General features: G+C 37.9%; 1 protein-coding gene across 5 annotated transcripts in view; it reads left to right on the top strand.

Moving 5' to 3' along the window:
• Positions 1-24,877, top strand: part of AASDHPPT (aminoadipate-semialdehyde dehydrogenase-phosphopantetheinyl transferase) — a 39,584-nt gene extending 14,707 nt beyond the window's left edge. The window contains exons 4-8 of one of the 5 annotated variants that reach the window (XR_005564351.1): positions 300-461; positions 7,710-7,787; positions 7,975-8,017; positions 10,275-10,454; positions 11,720-11,806. Coding sequence is in view for 4 of the 5 variants with exons in the window: in XM_039383477.1 (XP_039239411.1) it covers positions 300-461; positions 7,710-7,787; positions 18,342-18,500; positions 23,618-23,734 (516 nt within the window). In the remaining variant the exon portion in view is untranslated. Of the gene's footprint in view, positions 1-299; positions 462-7,709; positions 7,788-7,974; positions 8,018-10,274; positions 10,455-11,719; positions 13,692-18,341; positions 18,501-23,617 lie in introns of those variants that run through there. The other 4 variants (XM_039383478.1, XM_039383477.1, XM_039383479.1 and 1 more) reach the window with 4 other exon arrangements.
• Positions 24,878-25,462: the final 585 nt, after the last annotated feature.

Raw genomic sequence — 25,462 nt, 5'->3', positions numbered from 1 at the left:
TTGACATTTCTAGGATTTATTACTAATTTTAAACACATAGGTAGAATAAGGTAGAGGGTTCATATCTGTATGTGCCACTGGGTAATTCCAGTTTCATGTTTATTGTAATGCAGAAAGTTAGGCTGGGTATTAACAATATTGATAACTTTTTCTCTTGATAATTGCATCAGTCTACCCTCACATTTAGAGTAGTATAAGTCTTAAATTTATTTTGTCTACCATTTGTAGTCAGAGGTAATGTTTATAGAACAGTTTGAAAACAACCATTATGAATAAAATACACTTATTGTGTCTTTTAGGCCTTAAAGGAAAGCTTCATAAAGGCTATTGGAGTTGGAATTGGCTTTAACTTGCAAAGAATTGAGTTTAATGTATCCCCATTGCAGCTGGAAGTTGGGCAGGTGTATAAGGAGACAAAAATGCTTCTGGATGGAGAAAAAGAAGAGGAGTGGACATTTGAGGTAAGGAGTACGTTTTCACTAGTGATAAACAGTCTTGACTCCCTATGGTTCCATTGCATATTTGATTTTTTTTTTTTAGTTGCCACTTCACACCTTTACTCTGTATAAACCCAGTGAGTGTGTATCAATCAAAACTTAGGTTGTAAAACTGCAGCAATTTAAGGTATTTTTAATGATTGCAAAAACACCCCGTAGATATATATTCATTATAATGGCTTTTTATTTTTCCTGTTCCTGGAATATGTTTCTTGCACTCTATGAAATTCATCCTAGGGTCTGCAGGAAGTCCACTGAAACATATTCAGACCTGTCTTCTTGAACAGTGTCTAGGACTTTAAAGGTCTTCATCAGTTGGTCTAGAATAGGCCTAGTGATTAAGCAACTTCATTAGTGTTTAGGTTAGATGTTTGAAATGGAGGAGGTGTCTTCAGTTCCACCGGGTTCTTATTTCTTGTCCATACAAAAATGTGTTTTTGTGAGTTTGAAGTGGGTGCTGTCTGTGGAAGTGGACAGATGAAAAAACTTACTTTTACTTAATTGGAACATCAGTTTGGGTTCAATCTTCTATCTGAGTGTTGGGGTTTGGGCTTTTGTTTTTCTTCTTCAAAATTATTGAGGCTTATCACTAAAACATCTATCCTGTTAGATTTGATAGGAAATTACTGGTATAATCTAAGGTAGTTTAAAGGATATATAGAGAAACAACTGATAGGGTCATAGTTTAGTGCTGGACATGGCAGTGCTGGGTTAACAGTTGGACTTGCTGATCTTAAAGGTGTTTTCCAGCCTAAATGATTCTGATTTTATACAACGACTTCAAATTATTTAATTACCCTAAGAAACCGAGCTTTAAAAACAAATCACAATGCCGTTTCTCTATGCTCCAGAGGCATGTTCATTTAACCACTTCAAGGAAGAAATGGAAAAAACAAAGTGCACTTTTCAGCAAGAGTATTCAGTTTCAAATACACATTTACATTTTGAAAATATCTATGTTGTTGGAGACAACTGTTCCAGTAGAGCTGTCTGAATGACAGATTTCTTCTGTACACTTGTTTTGTTTAGTATACAAACTATGTGTACCCTATGCATGTGGTATAAAAGAATGAATGTACCAGTAGTGTTTAACTTGTACTCCAAGTTTATCTCTTCACAGCTCATTCCATTCAGCATTCCAATCCACTTTTGGTTTATTTTACAAGTCTATCCATACTAAATCAGCCCTCTTACTCAATTTCTATATAGTATGGCAATATCAGTATGTCATGAAATTCACTAGTTGGAATTATACACTGGGAAAAGAAAATCTTGGGAAAGACTGTGACACATCTTGTACTAGAATGCTTTCTGTATTATTGTGGTGTAGCTCTTTAGGTTGATTTCTAGAACTCCTAATTTTGGTCTTTGACAACATGCCTGTGGTTGATTGACTCAAATAGCATGATGATGATGTAGATAGCTCCCTGTAATACTTAAATGCTTTCTAATTATTTGATTTTTCCTTAGTACTTAGAAATTACTGCTGGAAGATTCATGTAACTTTTGTTTGAGGAATGTCTCCACTTCTACACTTGCCCTCCTGCTTCCCAAGAGCAAAGCAAATGAGAAATATTTTAGTGTTTCAAAGAAAGGGCTTAATATCAAGTTTCATTTAAATACAAGCTCAATTGGGATGTGATTTTATTTGAATATCAACATTTATTAAAATGAAATAAAAAAAATTCAGTTACTAATCCCCAGCCTAAAATTAAACATCACTTTACTTTTTTGTCTTTTCTCAAGTTTCTTTTAATGTTGTGTCCATTTTCTTACTCAGAAAAGTTCTTTTCTGATTCTCTATTTGCCCTTGAGCCAGATTCTTGAAATAACTTGTTAATCGAAAACACTAAGTTTTGAGAAATATGAGAGTCACCCAGGAGCAGACATTAAGAATCATTTGTAAGATTGCATATTACTGATACAGTATTTTCATTGGGTTCCCTCTTGTACTGAGTTTGCTTGAGGGAGCTTTTCTATCAAATAAAAAAAAAATAGTGATATCACTTTTACTTTTCAGATCTACCTATATCTTTATGATAGGAGATGATCAAAGAGAGCTAGACACTGTTTAAAATTAAAATTATCCCATGTTTTGGATTGTCTCATTTCAGTTTTAGACAATCTAATTTACCAAAAACGGAAGAGAGAAACAAAGGGGATTTTATCCATTTAAATTACACCAAATATTCTGAAATCTCCTTCAGAAAGTATGATATGGTTTGAAGCTGGCTCCCTGCCAAGTCTCCAAACCTCACCACAAGAAGTTCCCCCCCAGACCTCAGGGAGAAGAGGAAAAAAAAAACCAAGAGAACCGAAGCGAGGGAGAGACAGCTAAAGCAATATATATAAATATATTTACACATATTACAGTTAAATGCAATTGAAATATATATACAATTTCAAAAGGGAAAGGGAAGGGGGAAGGGAAAAAAGAACACAAACAAAATAAAATATACACGATCAATAGCCCAAGATCTAGCAACTAAAAGAATTAGCAAAGGAATATCTTACTACTCTCCTTGGGACAACAGAAAGTCGCGCTGGAACGACCACCAGCAACTCCATCTCCCAAGGTCGGCAAGGCCTCACCAGGCCTCGCTCCCCAACACGACAGACTCAACAGCAGGGAACCTGCACCTCCAAGCCGCCGGAAGGAAAGAAGGGCGAAGGCCTCTCCTCCTTTCTTCTTATACCCTGGCTTACGTAAAAACCGTAGGGAATACTGGGTAAATCTGGGCACTTCCTTGGTTACAAACTGGTCACCAAGGAAGGCCCAGACTAAACTACCACAAAGTACCATGTCATGTGAAAAAAGACAACTTAAATGCATGAAGACTAGAAAAAGATCCACCACCTTATACTTGTCATGCCTAAAAGGTCAAGAGAAATACTAATGACTAATGTTGACACTGTTCAGACACCCTGTCACTGTTCACAGTCAGAGCAAAGCCAATTCATATTGGAGATAGCATTTTCTGTGAACATTCTAACAGACAGATTTATTGCATTGTGAGTCCAAATGAACTACTTTGTTATGTAGTTTACTGTTTGTGGGCCCTTTACCACAGGTTTAATTTTGCTCTAAGTGTCTTTACCCTCCACTCCTTATATATTTCTGAGCTTGGATGGAAGGTAGTAGCTCAGAAACAGCCTCTTCTTGTTTGATCTTGATGGAATGATTTACCTTTAGGCACTTGTTTGCGAACAGTACTCTAGAGATTGCTACGCAGATTCCCTTCAAAACTGTTTCGGAAGGAGTAGGAGAAAAAATACTGTAAAATTTCATTTTAAAACATCAATTTAATTTTAAGATATATCTACTATGTGTATTAAATATGCTTTAATCATATAGACAGTGTATGCTTTCTTCATTTTAAAAAGGTGAATTTGTTTAGCAATAATTAAAAGATAACTAGCCCAGTGAAGAGTGATAACAGTATTTGTGTCAGGGTGTTAATTTAGGATGGAGTCATTATGATGATGATGGTTATAATGGGTAATTCTGTATGCTCCATTTACTTCCACTGAAAAAAATAAACTTAAAGATTTGTCCTGGTTTCTTCTCAAATAGAGTTAATTTTCTTCCTAGTAGCCAGCATAGTACTGTGTTTTGAATTTAGGATGAGAACAGTGTTGATAACAGACTGACACACTAAGTCAAGAACTCTTTAGTTCCTCATAATGCTCTGCCAGTGAGGAGGCTCTGTAGTGTTAGCTGCCTGCTGGGTTAAACCGCGACAAGAATGAAGTAGTAGTTAATTTCAGTAAAAGTGAAAGAAGTTGATTGAAAACAATTATGACAAGTTTTATAATTAAAAGATATAAACATAAGTTTATTTTGTAAACAGGTTGCCCAGAGGAGTTGTGGATGTCCCATCCCTAAAAGTGTTTAAGGCCAGGTTGAACGGGACCCTGAGCAACCTGGTCTAGTGGAAGGTGTCCCTGCCCATGGCATGGGTGTTGGAGCGAGATGACCTTTAAGGTCCCTTGCAATATAAGACATTCTGTGAAAAAAAAAAAAATCCTAATTATTGATTTGCAAATGTTAAATGTATTCATGATTCTTTCCATCCCAGTTGTGTACAGTTGTTAAGGAAGAATGGCTGGAGAGCATTTTCAGAAATCTATATTGAAGAAGAATCTTAAATGAGATACAAAACATTTCTGTTTTGGTACCTACCTCAATTTTGGATACAACTAGCTTATGAAGGAAACACGCATTTTATCCTAAACCTTGCTTTGGGATTAAGAGTCGCTTGGCATCACTGCTGCTGCACAAATAATTGTTTGCATTTTTTCACAACAAATATTTGCTTGGTTTGTTTCTGTGCAAATACATTACTTCCAGAACACGAATTTCAAAGAGAGATTACCTGGGTCAATTTGAAACATATTTAGTAATTGCTGGTGTGCAACTGTAGTTAGCATCATTCACCTTCAGTAAGAGAAATTAATCCTGTTGCATTATCAGGAATAAATAGGAATAGAAAGTTTTATTTCTAAGACTAGCTAATCCGCCTGGATTCACGCAGCTATCAGTTTTGCTGTCTGGGAAGGTACAGTTTCCTCATAAGCTGTCTGTTGTTGAGTGAATTCATAATGATTTGAATCCCAGACGCATCATTCCGCCAAGTCTTTGAAATGAGATCATTATAAGTCTCGGTTGCCTGTAGCTTGAACAGCTCTAGTAAGAGAGCTGTTCTGTGCAGATAAAAACAAATTTTCCTCCATTATATGTTTTCTGGTTTATAGAGAGGAATCTTAACAAAACGAACTCTCTACCTCAAAGGAATTCTGTACGATTGTCCTCTTTTTGTTTTCTCTTGTATTTCCATTTAAGATATTAATTTTATAAGCTGGTATAGCAATATCTCCAGGGAGGCAAGCAGATCTGCTGTTTCAGTATGTTTCATTAACTCTGTAGCTTAAGGTTTTTGCTGGCCACTAGTAGACAGATGAAGGACATGGTTTATTGTGTTTTATTGCAAGATGGTGAAAATTCTTTCGTGACCACAGAGGATACGGGAAATAAATGAGCTGGAACCTTTTAAATTCACTGTTCATTGAGCAGGGTCTCTTCAGGGAATGGTCTGTCTAAAGAGTCACTGCCTGTTAAACACAGCTTTGAACTGAGAAAACATTATTAACAATGTGTAAAATACTATCTATAATATGTTTTTAGTTACTCGAATAAAAAGTAATACGTAAGTTGACTCCACAAAAGGAAAATTCAGTGTGTTTAACTTAAAACCATAACACTGTTGTTTGTAGACTTCTGACTACAGGTGTAAGCCAGAATGTGCCGTACTGTGTCCTCTGTTCTGATCTGTCTTTAACCTCTTGAACAAGAAAAAAAGAAAAAAAATTGAAAGAAGGGGGGAAAATGAAGTGATAAAAAAGCCAATGTAGTAATTTTTCCATCTAGACAAACACAAAACACTACTAGCCTAGAACTGTATAAATGATTTAGGAACACCTGACAGAGCATCTAATTTTCATAGTCTTTTTTATTTTCGATGAAGTTACAGAAATGCGCACTCTGTGTGCAAATGGTTATATTTCATCAAACCTCCGAAGTAGCATTCTTTATTTTCATTCTTTTATTTTCAGTTTTGTTCCCTAGTAAAGGAACGGAAAACCCAGTAAAATACTTCGTAGTGAATACATCTGTAGCTCTTGCAGTCATGGGAAATACTGCTTATGCTGTAGGTTTGTTAGTGTTTCTTGTGATCATTAAATATTTTTTCCTAATCTAGGCAGAATTGAAACAGTCATTTTCTTACTAGCACTTTGCAGGAAGGTAAAACAACATGAGCTCAATGTTCTGTGTTTAAGTAGATGAGGGTTAAAAAGTTCACAGCTAAAGCTGTCAAATAGGCACAGTTTTGGTGCTGAAGAGATCAAAGTAAAAACATAGCTCTACTTCCTCACCAGCACCTCTCTGCCAAGGCTCCCACATTTGCCAGAAGAGTCTCCCAACTTTGCAGCTGTACTGCTGCTACACATGACTGGAGCAGCTGCTGTCTTGGCTGAGCTGGGCTGAGTAGATTTGAGCTATCTTGGCACTTTTTTATATATAGGGCTGTTTGGAAATGGTATCCTGGCAACTGAAATATTAGAAAGTTCTGTATAGTAGATGAACTGTAGAGAAGCCTAATGCAGACTGACAGCATTGTTTTAAAAGACATTTTGCTTAGATTAAAAGGGGAAAAAACGGTAACCAGCAACCTGTCAGAGGAAATAGGAGGACATCATGATATTTGCTTTATATTATAATATAGTGCAGTTAGAATGTTTCCCAAGGAAGCCAAAACTGGAGATTCACGCTTACATCCCAGGAGAATATTTCAATGACTAGCTGATTTTCAGATTAATGGCGATATCTAAATCATTCACTTTTCTAGGTAAAATTCTTGTTATTCTTGATTTCTGTTTTAGAAAGTCTGGCAGAAATTATTTGAAAACTTTTGGATAAAAGAGCAAGAAAAATTTTATTTCCTCCCCTTACATATTTTTAAAAAAGCCAATGGAATTATGACTTGACTATAAAATAAGCATTATTCAGAAAGAGTATATAAAAGGGTTTGGGGTTTTTTTTTTCTGAAATTATTTGTTTAGGGTGAATTCTTAGCCTTTGTAGAGGAAAACACTTTCAAGTAAAACTATTAAGTAAGTAAAAACTCTATCACTAAATATATAGTTCAGTATCTAAAAATGTTGAGAAAAATTGATTTGTATTTATACATATCAGTGTTCAGACTGTGTGTCAGGAATTTAAAGTTGTGCTCTTACGTGCTGTCTGAAGCCAAGAGTAAGAGAGTCATTGGTTTAAGTTTACAGTTAAATCATTGTTTTTCAGAATACCTTCCAGGAGTTCAGTTCATCTCATTGGAAAATGGATAGCTAAGATGGGTTATATGGTTTGTCACTTAGAAGGGACCAGTAAAGGAATGCTCAGGTCACAAACTTGAATATAAATATCTACAAATGGGTGAGGTGATGATAACCAGTTCAGCCCTACTAACTTTTTAATGTATCAGCATCACTGAGCTCTCCAAGACTGCTAAAAACTACTATTGTTTTTTGAATGTTATTATTTTAAATTATGGTCTGCTATTGTTCTGAACCATAATCTAAACATTTATGTAGTCTTTGCTGAAAACAGAGTAAAGAAAATGCATTTACATTGCCATTTTTTATCTTTACTAGGAAACCCGGTTCGATGACCATCATCATGTTGCAGTGGCACTCGGGAAACAGACGGGATTTGTGCAAAAGGATTCTGCTGTAAGAAATTATGAAACAGTTTCAGGTCTTGTTAATCATCTGAACATAAACTTATTCTTATGCTGTAGCTAAAAATGTGTGATCTCAGATTTAGGGCCAAAGAAAATGCTTATCTTAAGCACAGTTTTAACCAGAACCAAGCAGTATTACTGAACTGTTTCCTGTAGTTATATTGTGTCTATTTCAGGAGAGGTCTGGGAAGGAGAAATGCTTTCAGAGGACAGCAACAGGTAATGTCAGATCTGGAATGCAGTGATCAGTGTGTTCATTCAAGAGAAGATTAAGTGATTTTTGTCACAGCCTGCTAGTACTCATGTGGGAAAGATGGTCTTCACAGAGGGAAATGGAGACAGTGAACCAATCTGAACTTGCTAAGCTTGTATGACACCTCACCAAGTTGATTTTAATGGGGGACTGTCAGTGCGTGTATCCCGGAGCAGATCCATTGCTCAAACACCATTATGACAAGATAACCCTTGAGACAAGCAACAGCAACCAACAGATGGGAAGAACAGCAGTGTTAGTCTTCATTCCATGTGGTGTCTATTGAGAGAAGGAACAAAGCTACTTAAAAGCTTTTCAGGATTTTCTGTGCAATTTAACAAAGATCTCAGTCATAAAATAGCAATAAAAGTCAAAATTAAGGGAGAGACAGACTGGCAAGTTGTAGCTGAAATAGCCAGACAATCAGAAAAGGAGAGTGTGACAAATTGCCGGACTTTTTCTGTGGTGTTTTAATTGCTCACAAGAAAATGGGTTAGTTGTTTTCTGTTATTTAGATACAAGGATTCTACCAGGAACTAGAAAAAACGTAGTGTAGGAATGGATAAAAGTACAAAAGTGGTAATGCACACATCTGTCATGGTAATAAAGTCTGTCTGTGTTCATGAATAACACAAAGAGGCAGACCTTTTAACTAGTATTGGGTAGGTTAAAAAGAAAAAAGAGGTATAAGCTGCCTTTGGGGTTTTACTGTGTTAGATCAGTGTACAAATACTATTTTAAGAAAATACATTCAGTCTGCTAGACAGGACATACTTACGTTCCCAGTAGGATGGCATATCATTCTTCTGACAGGAATACTGATAAATGCAGTCTGAGGTGAAAAGAAGATGGCCATTATTTATAAAGACAGCTACCTAAGTATTCTACAAAAATCCAGGATTTTTAAGTGTTGACCTTCACCACCACTGTCACATACCTTGAAGTTATCATAGGAAGAATAGTAATGATATCAAGAATTATGATGAAAAATCTTTGAATCAAGAGAAGTCTCAGAGGCGTACTTGTCCACTGACTAAACTTCTGATGGCCTGAATTTCATTATCTCAATTCACTGAAAAAAGGTCGTTTTAAGCGGGACTAGTGAGCATCCTATGACTCCCCAACATAAAAATTAAGTGAAAATTTATATACTATTGCATTGTACCTTTTTAGGCCTCCTCCTAACAGGACCATGAAGGAAATGAAAATTACCTTCTCTCTATGTAACAGAACTGTAAAAAATTATTTTGTTTTAAATTTCTTGCTAGATGTGTTGAGAGAAGAAGTTGTTCATCCTTGTTAAATACGTGCAGTTGTTCCAGGATGTCAGTGTTTGAGTTCATTCCCCCTCTGCAATCACAGGAATAATTCATTATGTCCTGTTTGCAGAACATGTACGTTCAGCTTTCTTCCTGTACTGATAGCAAGTACCTACAATTCACAGGAAAGACCAATCGTTACATTAATGTACTATAGCGAAAAATCTTTAGTGTCAAGAATCTTTACAAAGTGTCTGCTAGTGACTGCTATATGCTTTAAGAAACAGAACATGTATCTGCACTGTTTACTGAGATCTAGACTGTTAATCTGTGGCAAATCTCAATGAAAGAGATTATTCTTTATAATTCCTATGTAGGCTATAAAATATCTTTTTGTCTGTCACTTGCTAAGTTTCACAAGATTTGAGATGAATTCAGTCAGAACACACTTGCCTTCAGACAAGCATGCGCTGAAGTTCAAACTATATCTGTTGACATCTTGGCTCTGAGGCTTAGTTCATGTTTGGTATGCATCTGTGATGTCACTTGCATGGCTCTAGGCACAGTTTCTGCAGCTTTACCTCATCTCCAAAATGTCAGATGAACAGGAATGTCTCAACACTATGTCATTTGTGTAAGGACATAAAGTGACAGCCAGCTCAATAACTTCTGGTTTCAGTCTGTATTGACAACTTAGAGTTTTTCTGTGCTGTTACAACAAGCAAAACCCATTTTGTTGTCTCTGCATTTATTCCTAGCAGTAGCTTACTGCTCAAACACTGAAATGGAGAGTAGACCTTTTTGTGCTTTTACGTATTTACTGACCCGCCTTCATTGATGTGACAGAAAGGGACAGCAAAATCCTCAAAATAGACCTTACATGGGATCGTCTGCAGCACTGGTACATGAGCAAGAAAAGGCCTACAACGTACAATTATGAACACATTCCCCAACCTTTCTCCAGGAACTCAACATGCTGGGATCCCTTTACAGTGCCTGTACACTACTCCAAACAATATGAGGAATAAAGTATCATCTCTGGAAAGGTGGCAGAGCAGCTAATTCTGGAAACCATTTCCAGACACAGCAAGGACAAAGAAATCATCAGGACTGGTCAGCATAGCTTCACCAGGAGAAAGTCATGGTTAGTAGACTTCTGCAATGAAATGACCGGCCTGATAGGTGAGGAGAGGGCAGTGGATATTGTCCACCTATGTTTTGGTACTTTCTGCCTCTGGCACTGTCTCTCAGAAGATCCTCCTGGAGCAAATGTTGATATGTGTACTGGGTGAGCAGGCAGTAGGTGTATTGAAAATGGGCTGAACAGCTGGGGCCAGAGCATAGTGATAGTGGTAGAAGGTGTGGTTGGAGGCCAATGACTAATGATGTGCTCCAGTGATCAAAACTGGGTCCAGTCCCATTTAACATCTTCATTAATGAAACAGGATGATGGTGTAGTGCGTCCTCAGCAGGTTTGCTGGTGACACCAAACGGGGAGGAGTGGCTGATATGCCAGTGGGTCATACTGCCACACCAGAGGGACTTGGATAGGCTTAGGCTGCATCAGACATGAGTCAGTTTGTGTGATGTACAGAGTACTTGCACAGCAGAGGAGCCCTGCTGAATTTATTGTTAAACATTAAGAATATGTTGTTTGAGCAAATGCCAATTTAGAAGAATCAACCGTATTTATGTTGGATTCATGCAAGCTGTACTATTTGCCCTACTGTCTGGGAACAACTTCACTTGGAGAAGGCATATACAGCAGGCTGCACAGTAACATGTCCTCAAAAAAAACCCCAAATCTTTTTTTCTTTGAAACATGATTTTTCTCAGAGCGATGAAACTAACATGGAAACCATGACACTCTCATCTCCAATATCTCGGTCTGCATTTAATGTGGATTTAACATGGGGAATGGCGGGTTAGTTGTGACTGCTTTAGTTCTTAAGTAGCGTTTGAGTTTGAGAGAGGCATGCACAACCATGAGGATTACTGGTATTAAAAAGAGTATGAATAGGCACACCTCTAGTGGAATAAATCCTCATGTAATTGTCTCAAATAATCATATCTGGTGGAGAATGAAGTACAGTCTGTTTGATGGTGATCTTTGTCTTTCTTTTTACTGGACTTAAACACTCTGTCGTACTCACAGCATTCTATAGCCCTCCTTCTGTCAGTTTCGTGAACTTGATTGTGAAGGAAAAACTTGATTTTTCTGTGTGGCCTGTCAAATGCTTCTGTTAGTTAATGCATAGCCTAAATTAGGGGCAGTGACACTAGTCTCAAATGCAGAATATTTCCTTTCTTCTTCAGTAAGCAGTGTGTAGTTTAAACTAGACAGAGAATTTTACAGGAAGGAAATTAATGCTTATTGATTTGTGTTATGCTAATATGTGTTTCCTTTAGGTACGTTCCATGGAGCCTAACCCACCACAGTTTACGTTACTGACTTTTGAAGATTTAGTTGCATCTGGTATTCCAGTTGCACCTGAGGATTCTGCATATTGGGACAACTTTTGTTCAAAGCAGGAGAGTCCAGTGCAACAGAGTTCACATTCAAGATAAAAATGCTTATAAGAAAAATAAAATTGTTGAAGATTTCGTGCTGTTATTCTGCATAATTCCAAGTATGGGAATAAGTGCACGTGTGTAGATGAAGTGTGTTTTTCATTATTTAAATTAACAACCTGATTTTCATCTTTTCAAAATTGATACTTTATCAGAATCTTAAGGAAGATACAAGTTTCCTTGCTTATGTTATAAACATAATTGAGCCCTATATCCAGACATGACCATAACACTGACTTCCTTGCATTTCCTCACAATACGATCTTAATGGCTACAGAGTTCCTCTGCCGTTTTAGAAATACTGGTCCAGCACAGCTCCAGCTTCCCACACTAGTTCAAGTTCTTGGCCCAGTCCAGTGCAGGTGAGCTGACCTTTGCTGTCTCCCATCATTCTTCTGCAAGAAGTGTACCAGTTACATCTAGAAGCCTTCAGGCCTTTATGTTCTCCGGAGCTCCATTCCTTCATCTTTGTTTTCTAGATACTGTCCTTGGCATGACCGTACTACATACCTGGGTCCTAGAGGGTAAGAAGCTGCAAAATCACAAGCTCTGCACTACATGAGCCTTTTCCAGCAGGGGCTTGGCTAGGTAGTCTTTTTCACTGTGGAACAGGATTGCCCAACCTTCCTGTTTCTCGAAGTAGAGATTTAGATCACATCTGCTGGCCTAGACTGTGTATCAACCCAGTGTTTTCTGAGAAGTACTTGTTAATGGTCTCTGATCTAAAAATAGTTTTAAAAGTTTTGGTCTTCAGTGAAAAGATTGTCCAAAGGGAATAAATGTGGTTTAGTTTGGACCCTGAAATTAGCTCAGTCTGGTTAGAACATGGTGCTAATAACACCATGGTTGTGGGTTCAGTCCCTGTACAGGCCATTCACTTTGTGATCCTGGTGAGTCCCTTCCAACTGAGAATATTGTGTGCCTCTGTGATTATATTACCGTGCTCAAACCTTTTTGTATCTTGCATCAAAATCGTCAGAGTGGATTAGGAACTTCAGGGGGCAAAACTGTGTTCAAGACAATTTGCAGTTATGTGACAAGAGACTGGTGCCATTTGATATGAAAATCTGTAACTTTGAAAAGTGGATCATGAGAATTCACTCCTAGCCTTTTACAGAATCTGTAAACTTACACAAGATGCATATTGTTACTATCTTATGGGATCAAATGCACTGATGTGCTATCTTAGACAAGAAATCATAGATGCTGCAACAGAAGTAGTGTATATATGATTGTAATATACATATTTTTGGTAAAATCCAGGCAACAGCTCAACTTTAAACAACCATCTTGACCCGAGACACTGCAATAAAGCAATGATTGGCAAAGAAGATAGAAAGAAAAAGATAGTTATACAAGTCAGCATAGACTGCCTCTTTGTTGGAGCTTTACAAGATTATGGTACTGCATTTTACAAAGAAGATAAGTGGTTCTTGGTTCAGAATTGATATAACCAAGTCTAAAAGAGCCTGTCCTCCTTAACTGCCTGTCCTCCTTAACTGCTGGCTAATTCTGCAGGTGTCTAGACATCCTGATATGTGCTTCATTATCCTCCAGAATACAGATAGTTTGGCTTGCTCCACTCTGTATAGAAAACATAAGCATGAAAATAAATTCTAAATTCTGAAGAGAGAAAACAATTCAAAAAAGGGTTTGTGTTTTCTTCAGAAAGTCACTTTTTGTAAGATTATTTTCTTGTGGTGTACATGTACAGAGTTTTTTATGGCCAGATGCTAAATATGAATCCTGTTTCTTCTAAGATTGAGTATAGTTTCTTAACTGAAATAAAAAGTGGGTTACTTTGTGTTTATGTTGTCTATTTGTGGTTATTTTTTTTATCTTGCTGTTATTTAGATCCAGACATAGGTGAGATTACTGAAACACTTGTCTTGCAGTCCTTTGCTGTTTTGGAAACAATTCATGGGACAAAACTGTATATTCTTAATAACATCCTTTGGATGAATCATGATTCAGAGGTCTGGATCAGCTGTCCACTCCTTGGCTCCTTCTACAATTTTAATTGCATAACGTGCAACGCAGTTTCTTGGCATAACTGACAGAATTCTATGTTGGAGTGAGTGTCTCATCATTTGGTCGAAATTGCAGTAGTGTGAAGCTTAATGCTCGTAAGGAAGATACACATTTTCAAGTACAAGGCTACAGTGCTGCACAGTGTTGCTTACACATGTAAGGAGATATCTGAAGATTTGTTTTTTAATTATGATGTAGAACACAAAAGTTCTTCAGGTTGTAGTAGGAGCTTCACACAGAAAAAGAACTTTTACTTGCACAGTGATGTAAACAGGAAGAAAATGGGTATTTCAGTTGAAATGCATGTTTTGTTCTCCAACATGTAGAGTACTTAAAAGGTTGGCCATACTTCCTTTTTATATACATCCTGGGGATTTAGGTGTACCTATTGACATCTGGAGCAGGCTTTGGGCAGAAAGCTAACACCAAGACTCCCAGCAGATGCAATTCCAGACCTATAGGCAGTACCAGAACTTGGAAAGGCAGATGGAGCTTTGGTAAATAGTAATGTTCTTATGAATAGCAAAGCTGTAAAGAGTTTGGTTGAGGGCTTATTTCAGGTTCGTGTTTTTAGGCTTTCAGTGTTGTAGATGTACAAATGTCTCACTTTGAATTTGGTAGTTACCTCATAAACTTATTCAGTCCGATATTTGATAAGGGCACTGAGATTTTCATTGCAAACTTGCCTTTTTTGTTAAAACGTCTGAATTAGCTGGTGCATCAATTTTGTCCTGTTTCTCTGTGTGTTGGTGTACCTTGTGCTGTGCCCTCAGTACCACAGGACCTGTAACACATCTGAGGTTCCTTTTGATGTCGTAAGGTCCATTTGGTTTTTCTTATTTTCCTAATTTTATAAGCTTTATAAGTAGTTAAGTAGTAGAAGTAGGTTTTAGAAGCTGCAGCCCTTATTCCTCACCCTTTAGCACCCTTTAGTTTACACATTCCTCAACTCCCTCACCCCATTCTATGTTCCATATCAATCCTATCCCTGAATTCCAGTAGAAAATGTTTAATCTTTTGTCAAGGCAAGGCCTATGCTGTTTAGAGAACACTTATATCTTGACCCGAACCACAGAACACGGTCAGGAACTAGGTGACCGTGTGCCCTTTGTGCTCTGAAGAAGGTGAAGATGATGAAGAAAAGCCCCCAGACCCAATTCCCAAGGGGTGGACCAGAGCAAAGGCTACGGGGTGGAAACACTTGGGATTGGACAGATAGTATTATAAATTGTAACACCTGAACATGGCCGGCACACGCGTCTTGTAACATCTATGCCTAGGCACAAATTAAATCCTTTTCTTATCTCATCCTCAATTAACTGCTCCAGAGGTTTTTTTTCCTCAGCACCATGAGGCATCACTTTTGCGGCAACAACTTTCAGTGGAGCTAGTCCCAGTGTGATGAAAATTTCTGCTGGCAGGTTGGTGATGCTGAGCTGAGAACAAAATGTTTTGGTTCTATTACCAAACCCTAGTAAATTAAAGGAAAATATGGGAGTTATATGTTAAGACTTTAACATTGTACTGCAAATAATAAGTAGTAAATGTAAAAGGCAAAGTGTGTTAATGCTAACTTTTAGCTCACAGAAAGAAGTTCTTAGTTCTGCTTTGCTCTAAAGTCTCAAAGCAGCTGAAATTATTTCAATCCGTTTAACTCGGTTTCTTTTTTTTGCCTCAAGGTTAAATAGTAGTATCCATATTACACACTTCAGAGTTCCTGTTAAGATTTCCCAACTATCTTGTGAGTTTCCCGTGTCGCGGTACCTTAATGTTTCCAGCCTTGGTTCATTGTTCTAAAAAATTTCTTTCCTTTAATCTTGAAATAGGTTGAAGTTGACTTAGGTAGCCAGTTACACACATTTAATCCATGTGAATCTGTGATGAGAGACAGAAAGCCAGAACTTAGCCTGCCCCTGAATTTACATACAGGTCAGCCACTTGCCCATTCTCCTGCTCGACCATGCCCTGTGTGTCCAGCACCCTGTGTGCCCGCAGAGCATGTTAGCTGTCCAGGCCTCTTCATAGCCCTTTTCATTGCTAAGTGATGGCAAAGGCTGAAGTTGGATGATGAGTCTCAGAGGTTTTCATAAAAACACGTCAGCAGAAGCAAGGGCATGACAGGGCAGTGCTTCACCCAAAACCCACTGCTGCTGCTTGAACAGCCAGTGGTTACTTGGTTGTTCAATGTGACACTGCTTTGGTCAAAGGAGTGGAGTATATACTCCTGCTGAAATGGCTCTTAAGCAGCCTCATTATTTCTTGAATTACCTCACTCAGCTGAATAACATCACTACTTGATGTCACTGAATATTAAACTAATTAAACTATTGCATGACTGATACTTAGTTTTGATTTTTTTTTCTCAGCTTTAGGAGCATAGTTTTCAGTAATTTATCATGGCTACCCTCAGGTTAGTGGATTCTCAGCCTGTGTATCTGTTGATTGTAAAGTGCACTTCTCATCCTAATTGACAGCTTTTGTGACAGGCACAGTGAACTGCTTACTCAATGAGGTCACTGGTCTCTTTGTAAGAGAAATGGAATTTTCCTGCAGGTATTCAGTTCAAACTCTGTCTTCTGAATAAAGTAATATTCTCAGCAAGCAGTGTTTACTACCTGCATAAAAGCATTTTGTTAATCTTGTGACAGTTATGTTGTCTACAATTAATTAGCTGCCTGTACAACATTACGAAAATAGATTAATTTTGTATAGTAAAACTGTGTGTGGATAGAGGTTGTACTTCACTTTTGTACTTGCACATACCACAATTAAAATTATCATGTGAGTGAAAACAGCTTATTACAAAGAGACTGATACTTCTGATATCATTGTTTCTGCCTAATTGTCTGTTAGGATCTTCAGATGATTTGCCTTGTTAATTTAGAATGTTTTCCCTAGAGTGCAGTAGGATATATATTTGCATTTCAACCGGGGCAGTCAGGCACTCCTGCTTGCAGAAATCAGTGTTATCTCTTGGTGACCTTTCAGGATAAAACCAGAAAATAACAAATTGCTCATTGCAGTGGAAGCACATTGATTTCAGTTGGATTTGGTAAAGGCAGACATGCTGGCCATAGAGGTATGTAACATTGGTCATGTAAATGCCTTTAAGTAATCAGAAAATAAGTTTATCTTCTGAGGCTGGTGTTCAGTTAAGGAAGAAAGTAATATCAGATAAAGGCAGTAATTTGTCCTAGAGTGAAGGGCTGCTGAAGTAGTGAAGACTCCTTGTATGTGCTAGGAATTCTAAAACAGATCTGATTTATTTATTTATAGAAGTCAATTTGGGGACTTCTGAAGCCATGTGATAGAATAACATGTTTTTGGTTTGGTTTTCTTTTTTTGGAGTGACAGGAGTTTGAGTTATTGAGTTTGTATAAACAGACTTTTAAAAGGAAAATAAAAATTCAGTTGTATTACAATTTAAATGTGTTAATGCCAATATATCTGTTTGCTGTGTTGCTATGGACTTGTAGCATGCACATACATACACACATACACGCATGCACGTATAATACACACACACATACACTGTACACAAAATAAACCTTAAAAGAACTAGAAACCAACCCCATCTTTATTAACTCTGTAACCAAGAAGTGTAAGAAAAGCGCTTCAAGAGTAATACAAATGGTACAAATGCTTTGGGCTGATGCAAAAGAAAATTTGTAGCCCAGCAACTGAGAAATAAAAAGAAGTGCCTTGAACAAATAGGAGAAGGAGCAGAAAAAGACATAACTTTTTTATCTGTTGGAAGCTTTTATTAAAATATATGAATTAAAAAACTGTGAAAATGAGTGAATATAGGTAAATCCCCTTTTTTTTTCCTATTTTTTTTCCTTGTCATTTAATGATTGGTACTTTGTATGAAGGAAGTCAATAACAGAAAACAAAGAAACAAGACTGCATTTGTTTTAGTCCATAGTTCTTTTCTAGTTCAGCATTCAGTGGGATGGGAAAATCTGTGGTATGTATGTTTGAAGAGCCCAGATGCAATTGTGTCAGAAAACAAATGCTTCTGAGAAGGAGGAATTCTTGAAATTGTGGATTGGCAAGCAGAAAAACACCTGTTAATTAGAACATCTGGGCACATTGAAGTCAAATAACTACCGTGTTCTGCTTTGAAGAGATGGTTTCATGGTCTCGGTATAAAGCACAATATCAGAAATGCTGCCAACATCTTCTCCAGGCAATACAGGTCCTGTAGGACTTAGACAAAATTACTCTTATGTCTGTAAAATAACAGTATTGGTAAGAGAATGATAAAGAGCATAAGTGTTAACAAAAGCTGAATCAAAACTCCTTTGGAGTCTTCCATCCTGAGGTGCAGAGCATGTTAGCTTTTATATACCTGCTAGAGATGATTCCCCAGCTCTAGGGAATCCAATTTCTACCATAAGACACTGAGTCAGATATTTGTCCATTACAGTGTGCAGGTCTTCCCCCCTGGGCTTCAGGAGGGTCTCTGAGAGCTCTGATAATTCAAGGAATTGGTAAGAAGTGTGAGTCAGGCCAAGCACTGCAAACCAGTCTAGCACCTGAGCTGGCATCAAACAAGATTTTGGAAGAGGAAGCTTTAATTCTAAAGGTAAGTACAAGGGCAGGTAAAGTCCAATTCTATATCGAGCAGTTTACAGTGTGGTATTTGTGGCGAAAACTATTGTTATAAGATTTATAGATTCTAAGATAAGACTCCAGTCTGTCTGCTTTTCCTTAACGTAAAGCAAAGCATGCACTTTCAATTACCGGCAGTACAGGACAATGGCACATTGGGGAAGTAAAAATTAAGAAGTCTTCCAATTCTGGTGGTAAAACATTTTTGTCCATTCCTCTAGCTTCCAAAGTGCAACATTTCTGTATCTCTAAATAGATTTTCTTGTCATTATTATATAGGACTTTCTGTTTATTTTGTAGGTCTAAAATAGCCTTCCTTCTATTTTAATCAAGGAAGTGCATGTGGTTATGTTTTAACTAGATACCAGCTAATATTAAAGTGTCATTTAGAATTAGTCTCTGCCTGCTGGCTGTATTTCTGTGCAATCATAATAAGATCACATCTTGATGCCCCTGTTTCCCCTCTGTCTGCATATCATCAGCTGAAACTGCAAACCCCTTTTGAGAAAGAAACTGTCTCCCAATATTTAGTAAAATGGAGACTCAGTCCCAGCTGGAGCCTCTTTGCATTACTCTTACATAAATAATGCAGGAATAATTGAATCCCAACGATGACAAACCTAATAATGCAACAGCAGCTCCTTCGAGCTCAAATGATGTTGTTGTTGTTGTATGTGGGAGATCACCTGGAGTCACTATGCTGATACAAGAAAGACTTGGATGTTTGTCTGCTGATGCACTAAAGAGATGAGCAGAGACCTTGGGTGGCTCCTGTGAGTGGAGATGTCATTGCCACCTTGTCATGTTGTGTCTCTCTGTCTGAACCAGAGGTGGGTTTCAGTTGAAAATTCCAGCTGGTTTCATGCCTTCCTGCTCCTTCATTTGAATTAATAACTCTGTAATAGAATTACAGAATATCTGTGCCAGTAATGTTTATACAACAGGCAGTGTGCCAAAGGCTTGACAATATCATAACTTAATTAAATGTGAGCATATGTATGAACAAAAAGATAATTCAGTTGTGCTTAGGGTATATGGCCTCTGTTTGCCAGGCTTTCCTGCTTAACCAACAAGTTCTTGGCCAGGATATTTTTATCTTCTGCAGGCCAAGGTCTCCTGTGATGCTAGTTACATCCCAAGCCAGTTCACAAGTCCTTTATAGGCACAGCACACTCTTCCAGCACTCTCTTCCTCCTGTTCATATTCTTTTACCCCTTCCAGTTTAATTTCCTTCTATGAATGAACACCCTTTATGGGTTATGAATGAATAATGATTTATTCCCTCTATGGAGGACCGTGTCTGAGTCCGTCTTGCAGTGGAGATTGTCTTTCTCTTGTCTACAAAGCCGTTCTGAGCAATGGACTTCCATTGTGAATCCAGTGCAAATCTGGATATTCCACACCCCCCTTTTATAATTTCCCTTTTCTCTTTCTCTGTTCCTTTTTTCTGCTGATACACTTTCCTCTTCTTCAATCTGAAGCCCCTTCTGTTTTTCCTGATAAATCCACATTTTACTTACCAGGTTACTTCCTCTTTCTCTTTTCTGCTACACAGTCCTTGGATCTCACACTGCTGTGTGCTACCTATGGAGCTGGGGAAGGTGCATCCAGTTAGACCGCCTCAAGCTACCTTGTGACACTGTTTTCAGGCAGAAGTACAGTCACCCAGGTTCTTGCAGACATGATGCCCACTCTTTTTGAACAGCAGAGTTACAGTGGGGTTATTAGTTCAATAAACATATGTAATTTATCTTTCTGAGACAGGACCTGAGATTATAATGAGATGAGGAAAGTGTATGGATTTATGCCACATGAGTCTGACTGGAATTGTTTTCCTCTTTACGTGGGAACTGCATCAAGTCATCAGTGCATTTGCTTCCTCTCACATAAAATGGGGTGATACATTTCTATTATTCAGTGGTTTGATTTGTTTAGTGCCTCAGAGCCCTTGGATTCAAGCTTTTAAAGAGATGAAAAAATTCCAAAAAATTGTTATTCCAGTTGTGTCTATGGGTTTTGGAAAACCATCAATGGATTTTGGAGGCTTTAGTAGCGTAATGTTCAAGCAGAAATCAGCATAATCCACTGTGAAGGTTCCTGAGTGCATCCACGCATACTTAGCACTAGCAGAATAGAGTTTAACTATAGACTATGCCTGCATGGATACTGCTTTCTTTACCTCTAGCAGTGCAGGTAGAGCCAAAGAGCCAACTACACAGCCACTGGAAGCCCTCTGTGGTGCACTGTGGCTCTGCTTCTTCTTTGGACCTTCCAGCCTGGAATCGAGTCAATCCAGACAAAAATGTTCAAATTATCAGTTTGATGGAAATGGTGAAATCACACATAAGGTAGTTATGCCTCCTCATTGAGATGGTAGATCCTAGCCAAAAGACTGCAAAAAACCAGATACCCCACCAAAAGAGTTCAAAAAATAGGTAGCCCAGCTGTGCAGCAAGTCAAGAAAGAGCACTGGTTTCCCAAGGTATATGTGAACACTCTGATTGCAGCAGCAACTTTTGATGAGATCATTTCATATAAGGGGTGCATAAAGTGTAATTTTTAGTCTTAAGGTATTTAGAAGTTTTTCAGGATAGAATAATTTCTCATAGGTATCAAAATGTAGTAGATAGCTGGAGGCCACACTGCTAAGCTGTAGGAATTGGATAAATGTTCATTTAATGTGACAAGTGAATAGTTTTATGTTAGTTTAATGCTTTCAAAAGATTGTTTTATATTGTAGTTGCTTATCAATGATTTATGTTTTACAACACAGGAACAGAAACAGTGACTAGCTTAATTATGCATAAAAAGTAAAATAATAATTTTATTTTCTGCATTGCATAATAAGTTGTCTATCATTTCCTCATGAGAGAAATATAAATACTTCCATATATTTGAACACATTTTCCAATAAATATAAGCTGAGACTTTGCTTCTCTTCAATCTTTGTCCATTCAACAGAATTATGAGGTCCAAGGTACTTATTATGTCATCTGTGATAGAGAATTGTGTATCTGGATATTGACCTTCTGGCAACTGACTTGTATTGGACAATGAACAAAGATGTAATCAAAGCAGCACTTAAACTTGACATAAAACTGGTTTGCTGCTTCTCTTCCACTAAATATGTAAGATCTGCATGGAAACATAAGAAATGAAAAAGATTGTGATTGTGGGAATAACATGAAGCAATCTAGGAAAATATTTTTGAAGTTTTAAATTACCGGCCAGTTTTGATAGATTTTAAATATTGTGGGGCAGCTTCAAAAAGATCTCAGGAACTGCCATTTCTAAAAGCCAGATGTATGAACCTGTGGAGGAAATCTACAACCCAGAAACCTTTAAATAGCATTCTCAATAGCAGAAATTTTGAGCCCACATGGACATAAACTGTGAAAGAAGAAGCAGTATCTTCTCATGCCTGCAGGATGGACAACAGGGCAATGTATGAGCTGGAATTGCAGAATTGTAGGTGACAAAGCCCAGCAGGCAGAGACTAGACTTTTTATGCCTGCAACCACTTGAGAAATAAGGGCAACAGACACAGAACATCCCAAGGTACATTGGGCACCCACTAAATCTCATTAACTGTTTTAGTCAATGGGATGATGGTTTTGAAATTCTGAATTATGTTAATTTGGTATTATGTCTTTTTTTTTAAATTTTTAATGTTATGTCTGACCAAGGAAGGAAAATATAATAAGCTCTGTCTTTACTGAATTCTGGTAAGAGCTGAGCAGTGTATTATGCAGAGACTATGCTGCGTGGTGGCACCTAAAGAGAAACAGACCTCAGACTCCTTGCAATGTCTCAAGGCCTCTACAGCAATGGAGGCAAAATTCAATTTTTGATGAAAGCAAAATAATGAGAATGCACTGGCTGTGCTAGAAAATACATCATTACCACCCTTTGCTTCCCTCCCTTTATTCTGCTATATGTCTAATGTAAAGACACTACTCTACCTTCAGATCTTCTCCTCCTATTTCAGGGGTGGGGCACGGGCAGTTGCTGGTTGAGGGCTGAGCTGGATATGCAGCAGCATGGCCCAGCTCTCACTGGACCTGGGGAGGTCATTAGATGGAATCACACAAAAATGGTGTCTACCCCTGCCTCTCTGGTAGCAGTGACAACTGACTTACCTACCTCTGCCTGAAGACAGCTGGAATTTGTGTGATCACTGAGCAGTGCTACAGCCAGGCAGGCAGAAACATTTGGAAAACTTGATATGCATGTGGGATCAAGAGCTTGTGTTGGCAATGACGGTGGACCATTTTTGCAAATGCCTTGCTATCCTACATTTACAGGATCAGCATCCAGGTTAGCCTGTGGTTAGTCCTACCTGAATGCGACAAAGAGAGCAGGCAGAGAGATGTGAAACAAGCAGGAGAGTTTGCAGTTGATGCATCCAGGTAATTGTTCTGTAGTCACTGATTGAAAGATGGGCCAGGAAAGAGTCAGACCCATGTGTGTGAGCTGCAGTACTATATGGGAGCAAATGAGATTTTCTCCTCATTGGTTCCAGGCACAGTAAATCTCCAGAAAAGATTCAGACAGCAGAGTTCACTCATCACCTTCTTTTTTTACCCTCTCTGTGACTTGTCTCAGCAGTTGCAAAAAGAAACAATTTTAAAACTGAACCAAGGCTTCTGCTTTAGTTTTTGTTTTGGACTCACACAGGCTTATCCTCTCCCTATGTCAGATATAATCATAAAAATGTTAGAGAAGCTCAAATAGTGTTTCAGAATGCTTTCTGGAGAAAAGCCTTTCCTAGTTTCTCTTCTCTGTTCTGTATATTATATTCCATATATATGATTACTTTTTGATTTCTATTTTTTTCATGATTTTATTTTGTTTAAAAAGTTGCGTCATTTCAGTTTGAGCAGAACAGTTGTCTTCTCCAGCTTTCATTACTTCAGTGTCATATATTTTATTCTTAAATTTGAAACAACTTACAGCATATGATAAAGGAATAAGAAGAACTATTCGAATAAATCAACCTGGGCTGAACAGCCTTTAAAATGATCCTAAATGCCAATATAAGTTAACCCTTAAATTGTCTCTATAATGTAGTTATTATTTTAAATCTTGCAGGAGAACACATTTGTGGTGCTATTGCCATACAGCTTGCAAATTTTGATGGATGTAAATGAGACTGATTTACCCTGGATCAACAAAGGCATGTGTACGGACAGATCTCTCTGCCACTAGGGTATGTCCAGCTCAGAGGCTCCCAGTGGGAGTACTGAGTTCTGATTTCCCAAGGATCTGGAGCTATGCCTAGGAAAAGCAGAAGCTCTATCCACTCACTGAAGCTCTGGGTACGTCTTTTGTGTGCTGTATTTAACTTTGTGTTTCAAATTTACTATCAAGTCAGATCTTCTGTACAAGTACTGTTGTGTCAAAATCCACCAGCCTATTTCCATCAGCCCATAGAAGACCACTCACGAGCTGAGCTGTTACCTTGAGTTTGCCAAACTGTTGAGTTAGCGGTTGTAGATGTCTGTGCCATGGCTATAAAATAATTTCCAGTGCTACTCATTTCACTTCTTAAAAAAATCTTTATATCTTTAGTTAAATAGTAACAGCTAAATAATAGTCAAAGAACCAGTTTAAATGCTTTATATTGTCATTGTCTCCATGCCATCATGTATCATTTAATATTCACCATTTTGTGGTGCAGTCAGACATTCTGCTTTGTTCTTGAGAGCAGTTCCCCTTGTCTCGGTGCTTGCTGTAAACCTGACAGGTTTTATTTTCTGTCTTAAATAAATAAATGCTGTGAGCCACACTGTTAGCAGGCCCAAATCAGTTTAATTCCACTAAAGATAACAGAACTTTGCAGATTAAAACCAACTTATAGTTTGGCCCAGTATTCTTGAAATAATGATCCCATTCAAAATCCGCACCCTGCCTGATGTTTTCAAGGCTGGCCTTGATTAGAGGGTAGAAATACAAGATGTCTATTGCAAATCTAATGATGCATAGAAAATAACTATTTAAACTAAGTGGAGCACAGCTTTTACAACTAGAAGCCATATACGAATTCTGAGAATCGCTACTATTTAAGATGTGTTTATAATGTTTATTTAAATGCAAATGAGAACATTGCTGCTCATATATATGTTTATCATTTTGTTTCACTCAGTCAGGGAAAGAGCTTTGATAAACTTTCTGAAAAGAATGCTTAAAACTTTTTAAAATAAAACTTCTATCAGTGCAAGAAACAGATGTGGGGGGTGTTTTAAGTGAAAACTGTTTGTTCAAAAACCCTGATGAAATTTTCAGTAAACGTTTTCTGTATTAGGTATTTAGAGCAAGCCCTGTACCTTGGTATATTGCAAAATAATAAATAAAGCTAAATCAATAAATGTTCATCCAGTTTGCCTCTTTGTGCTGTAAAAGAAAGGCCTCCTTCATCATATTCATGATTCATATGCTTGCCCTACTGTCCCCTTTTGACTAACGCAATTCATCAAGCAAAGGTTGTATTTGTCGTAATTCAAAAGAATATAAGTGCAATGAGATGCTGCCCCTAAAAGATACACAACACACAATTAAATCAAACAGAAAGCATATGTTGCATAGGCCTCCTCTAGAGAAGTCTGTGGGCTTTTGAGGACTCAGTTTTCATCTGGCTCAGTTCCCTTAACTGACCTACCCATCGTGGCTCCAGTGCTGGTACCCAGGAGGGGGACATTGAGTAGCAGAGGACAGGGCATGTGAAGTAAGGGCAGGCTGAGATGATCTCACTCTGCAAAAGAATCAGGTCTCAGAGGTCACTCCCACTTCTCTAGGGCACAGCAGTCTCCTCCTCACCTCCCTAGGAACACATAAGTCTTTTCAGCTGACAATCTTCCTCCTGAGACCTTCAATTCCTCTATGTGGAACATTCTCAATCACAACCACTCACCGTTACTTCATTTATCTTGTGCAGGT

Source organism: Pipra filicauda, unplaced genomic scaffold, assembly GCF_003945595.2.
Source record: "Pipra filicauda isolate LSUMZ 115617 unplaced genomic scaffold, ASM394559v2 scaffold30_size5312502_pilon, whole genome shotgun sequence".
Taxonomy (NCBI): Eukaryota; Metazoa; Chordata; class Aves; order Passeriformes; family Pipridae; genus Pipra; species Pipra filicauda.
This window is presented reverse-complemented; position numbering and strand designations above follow the sequence as displayed.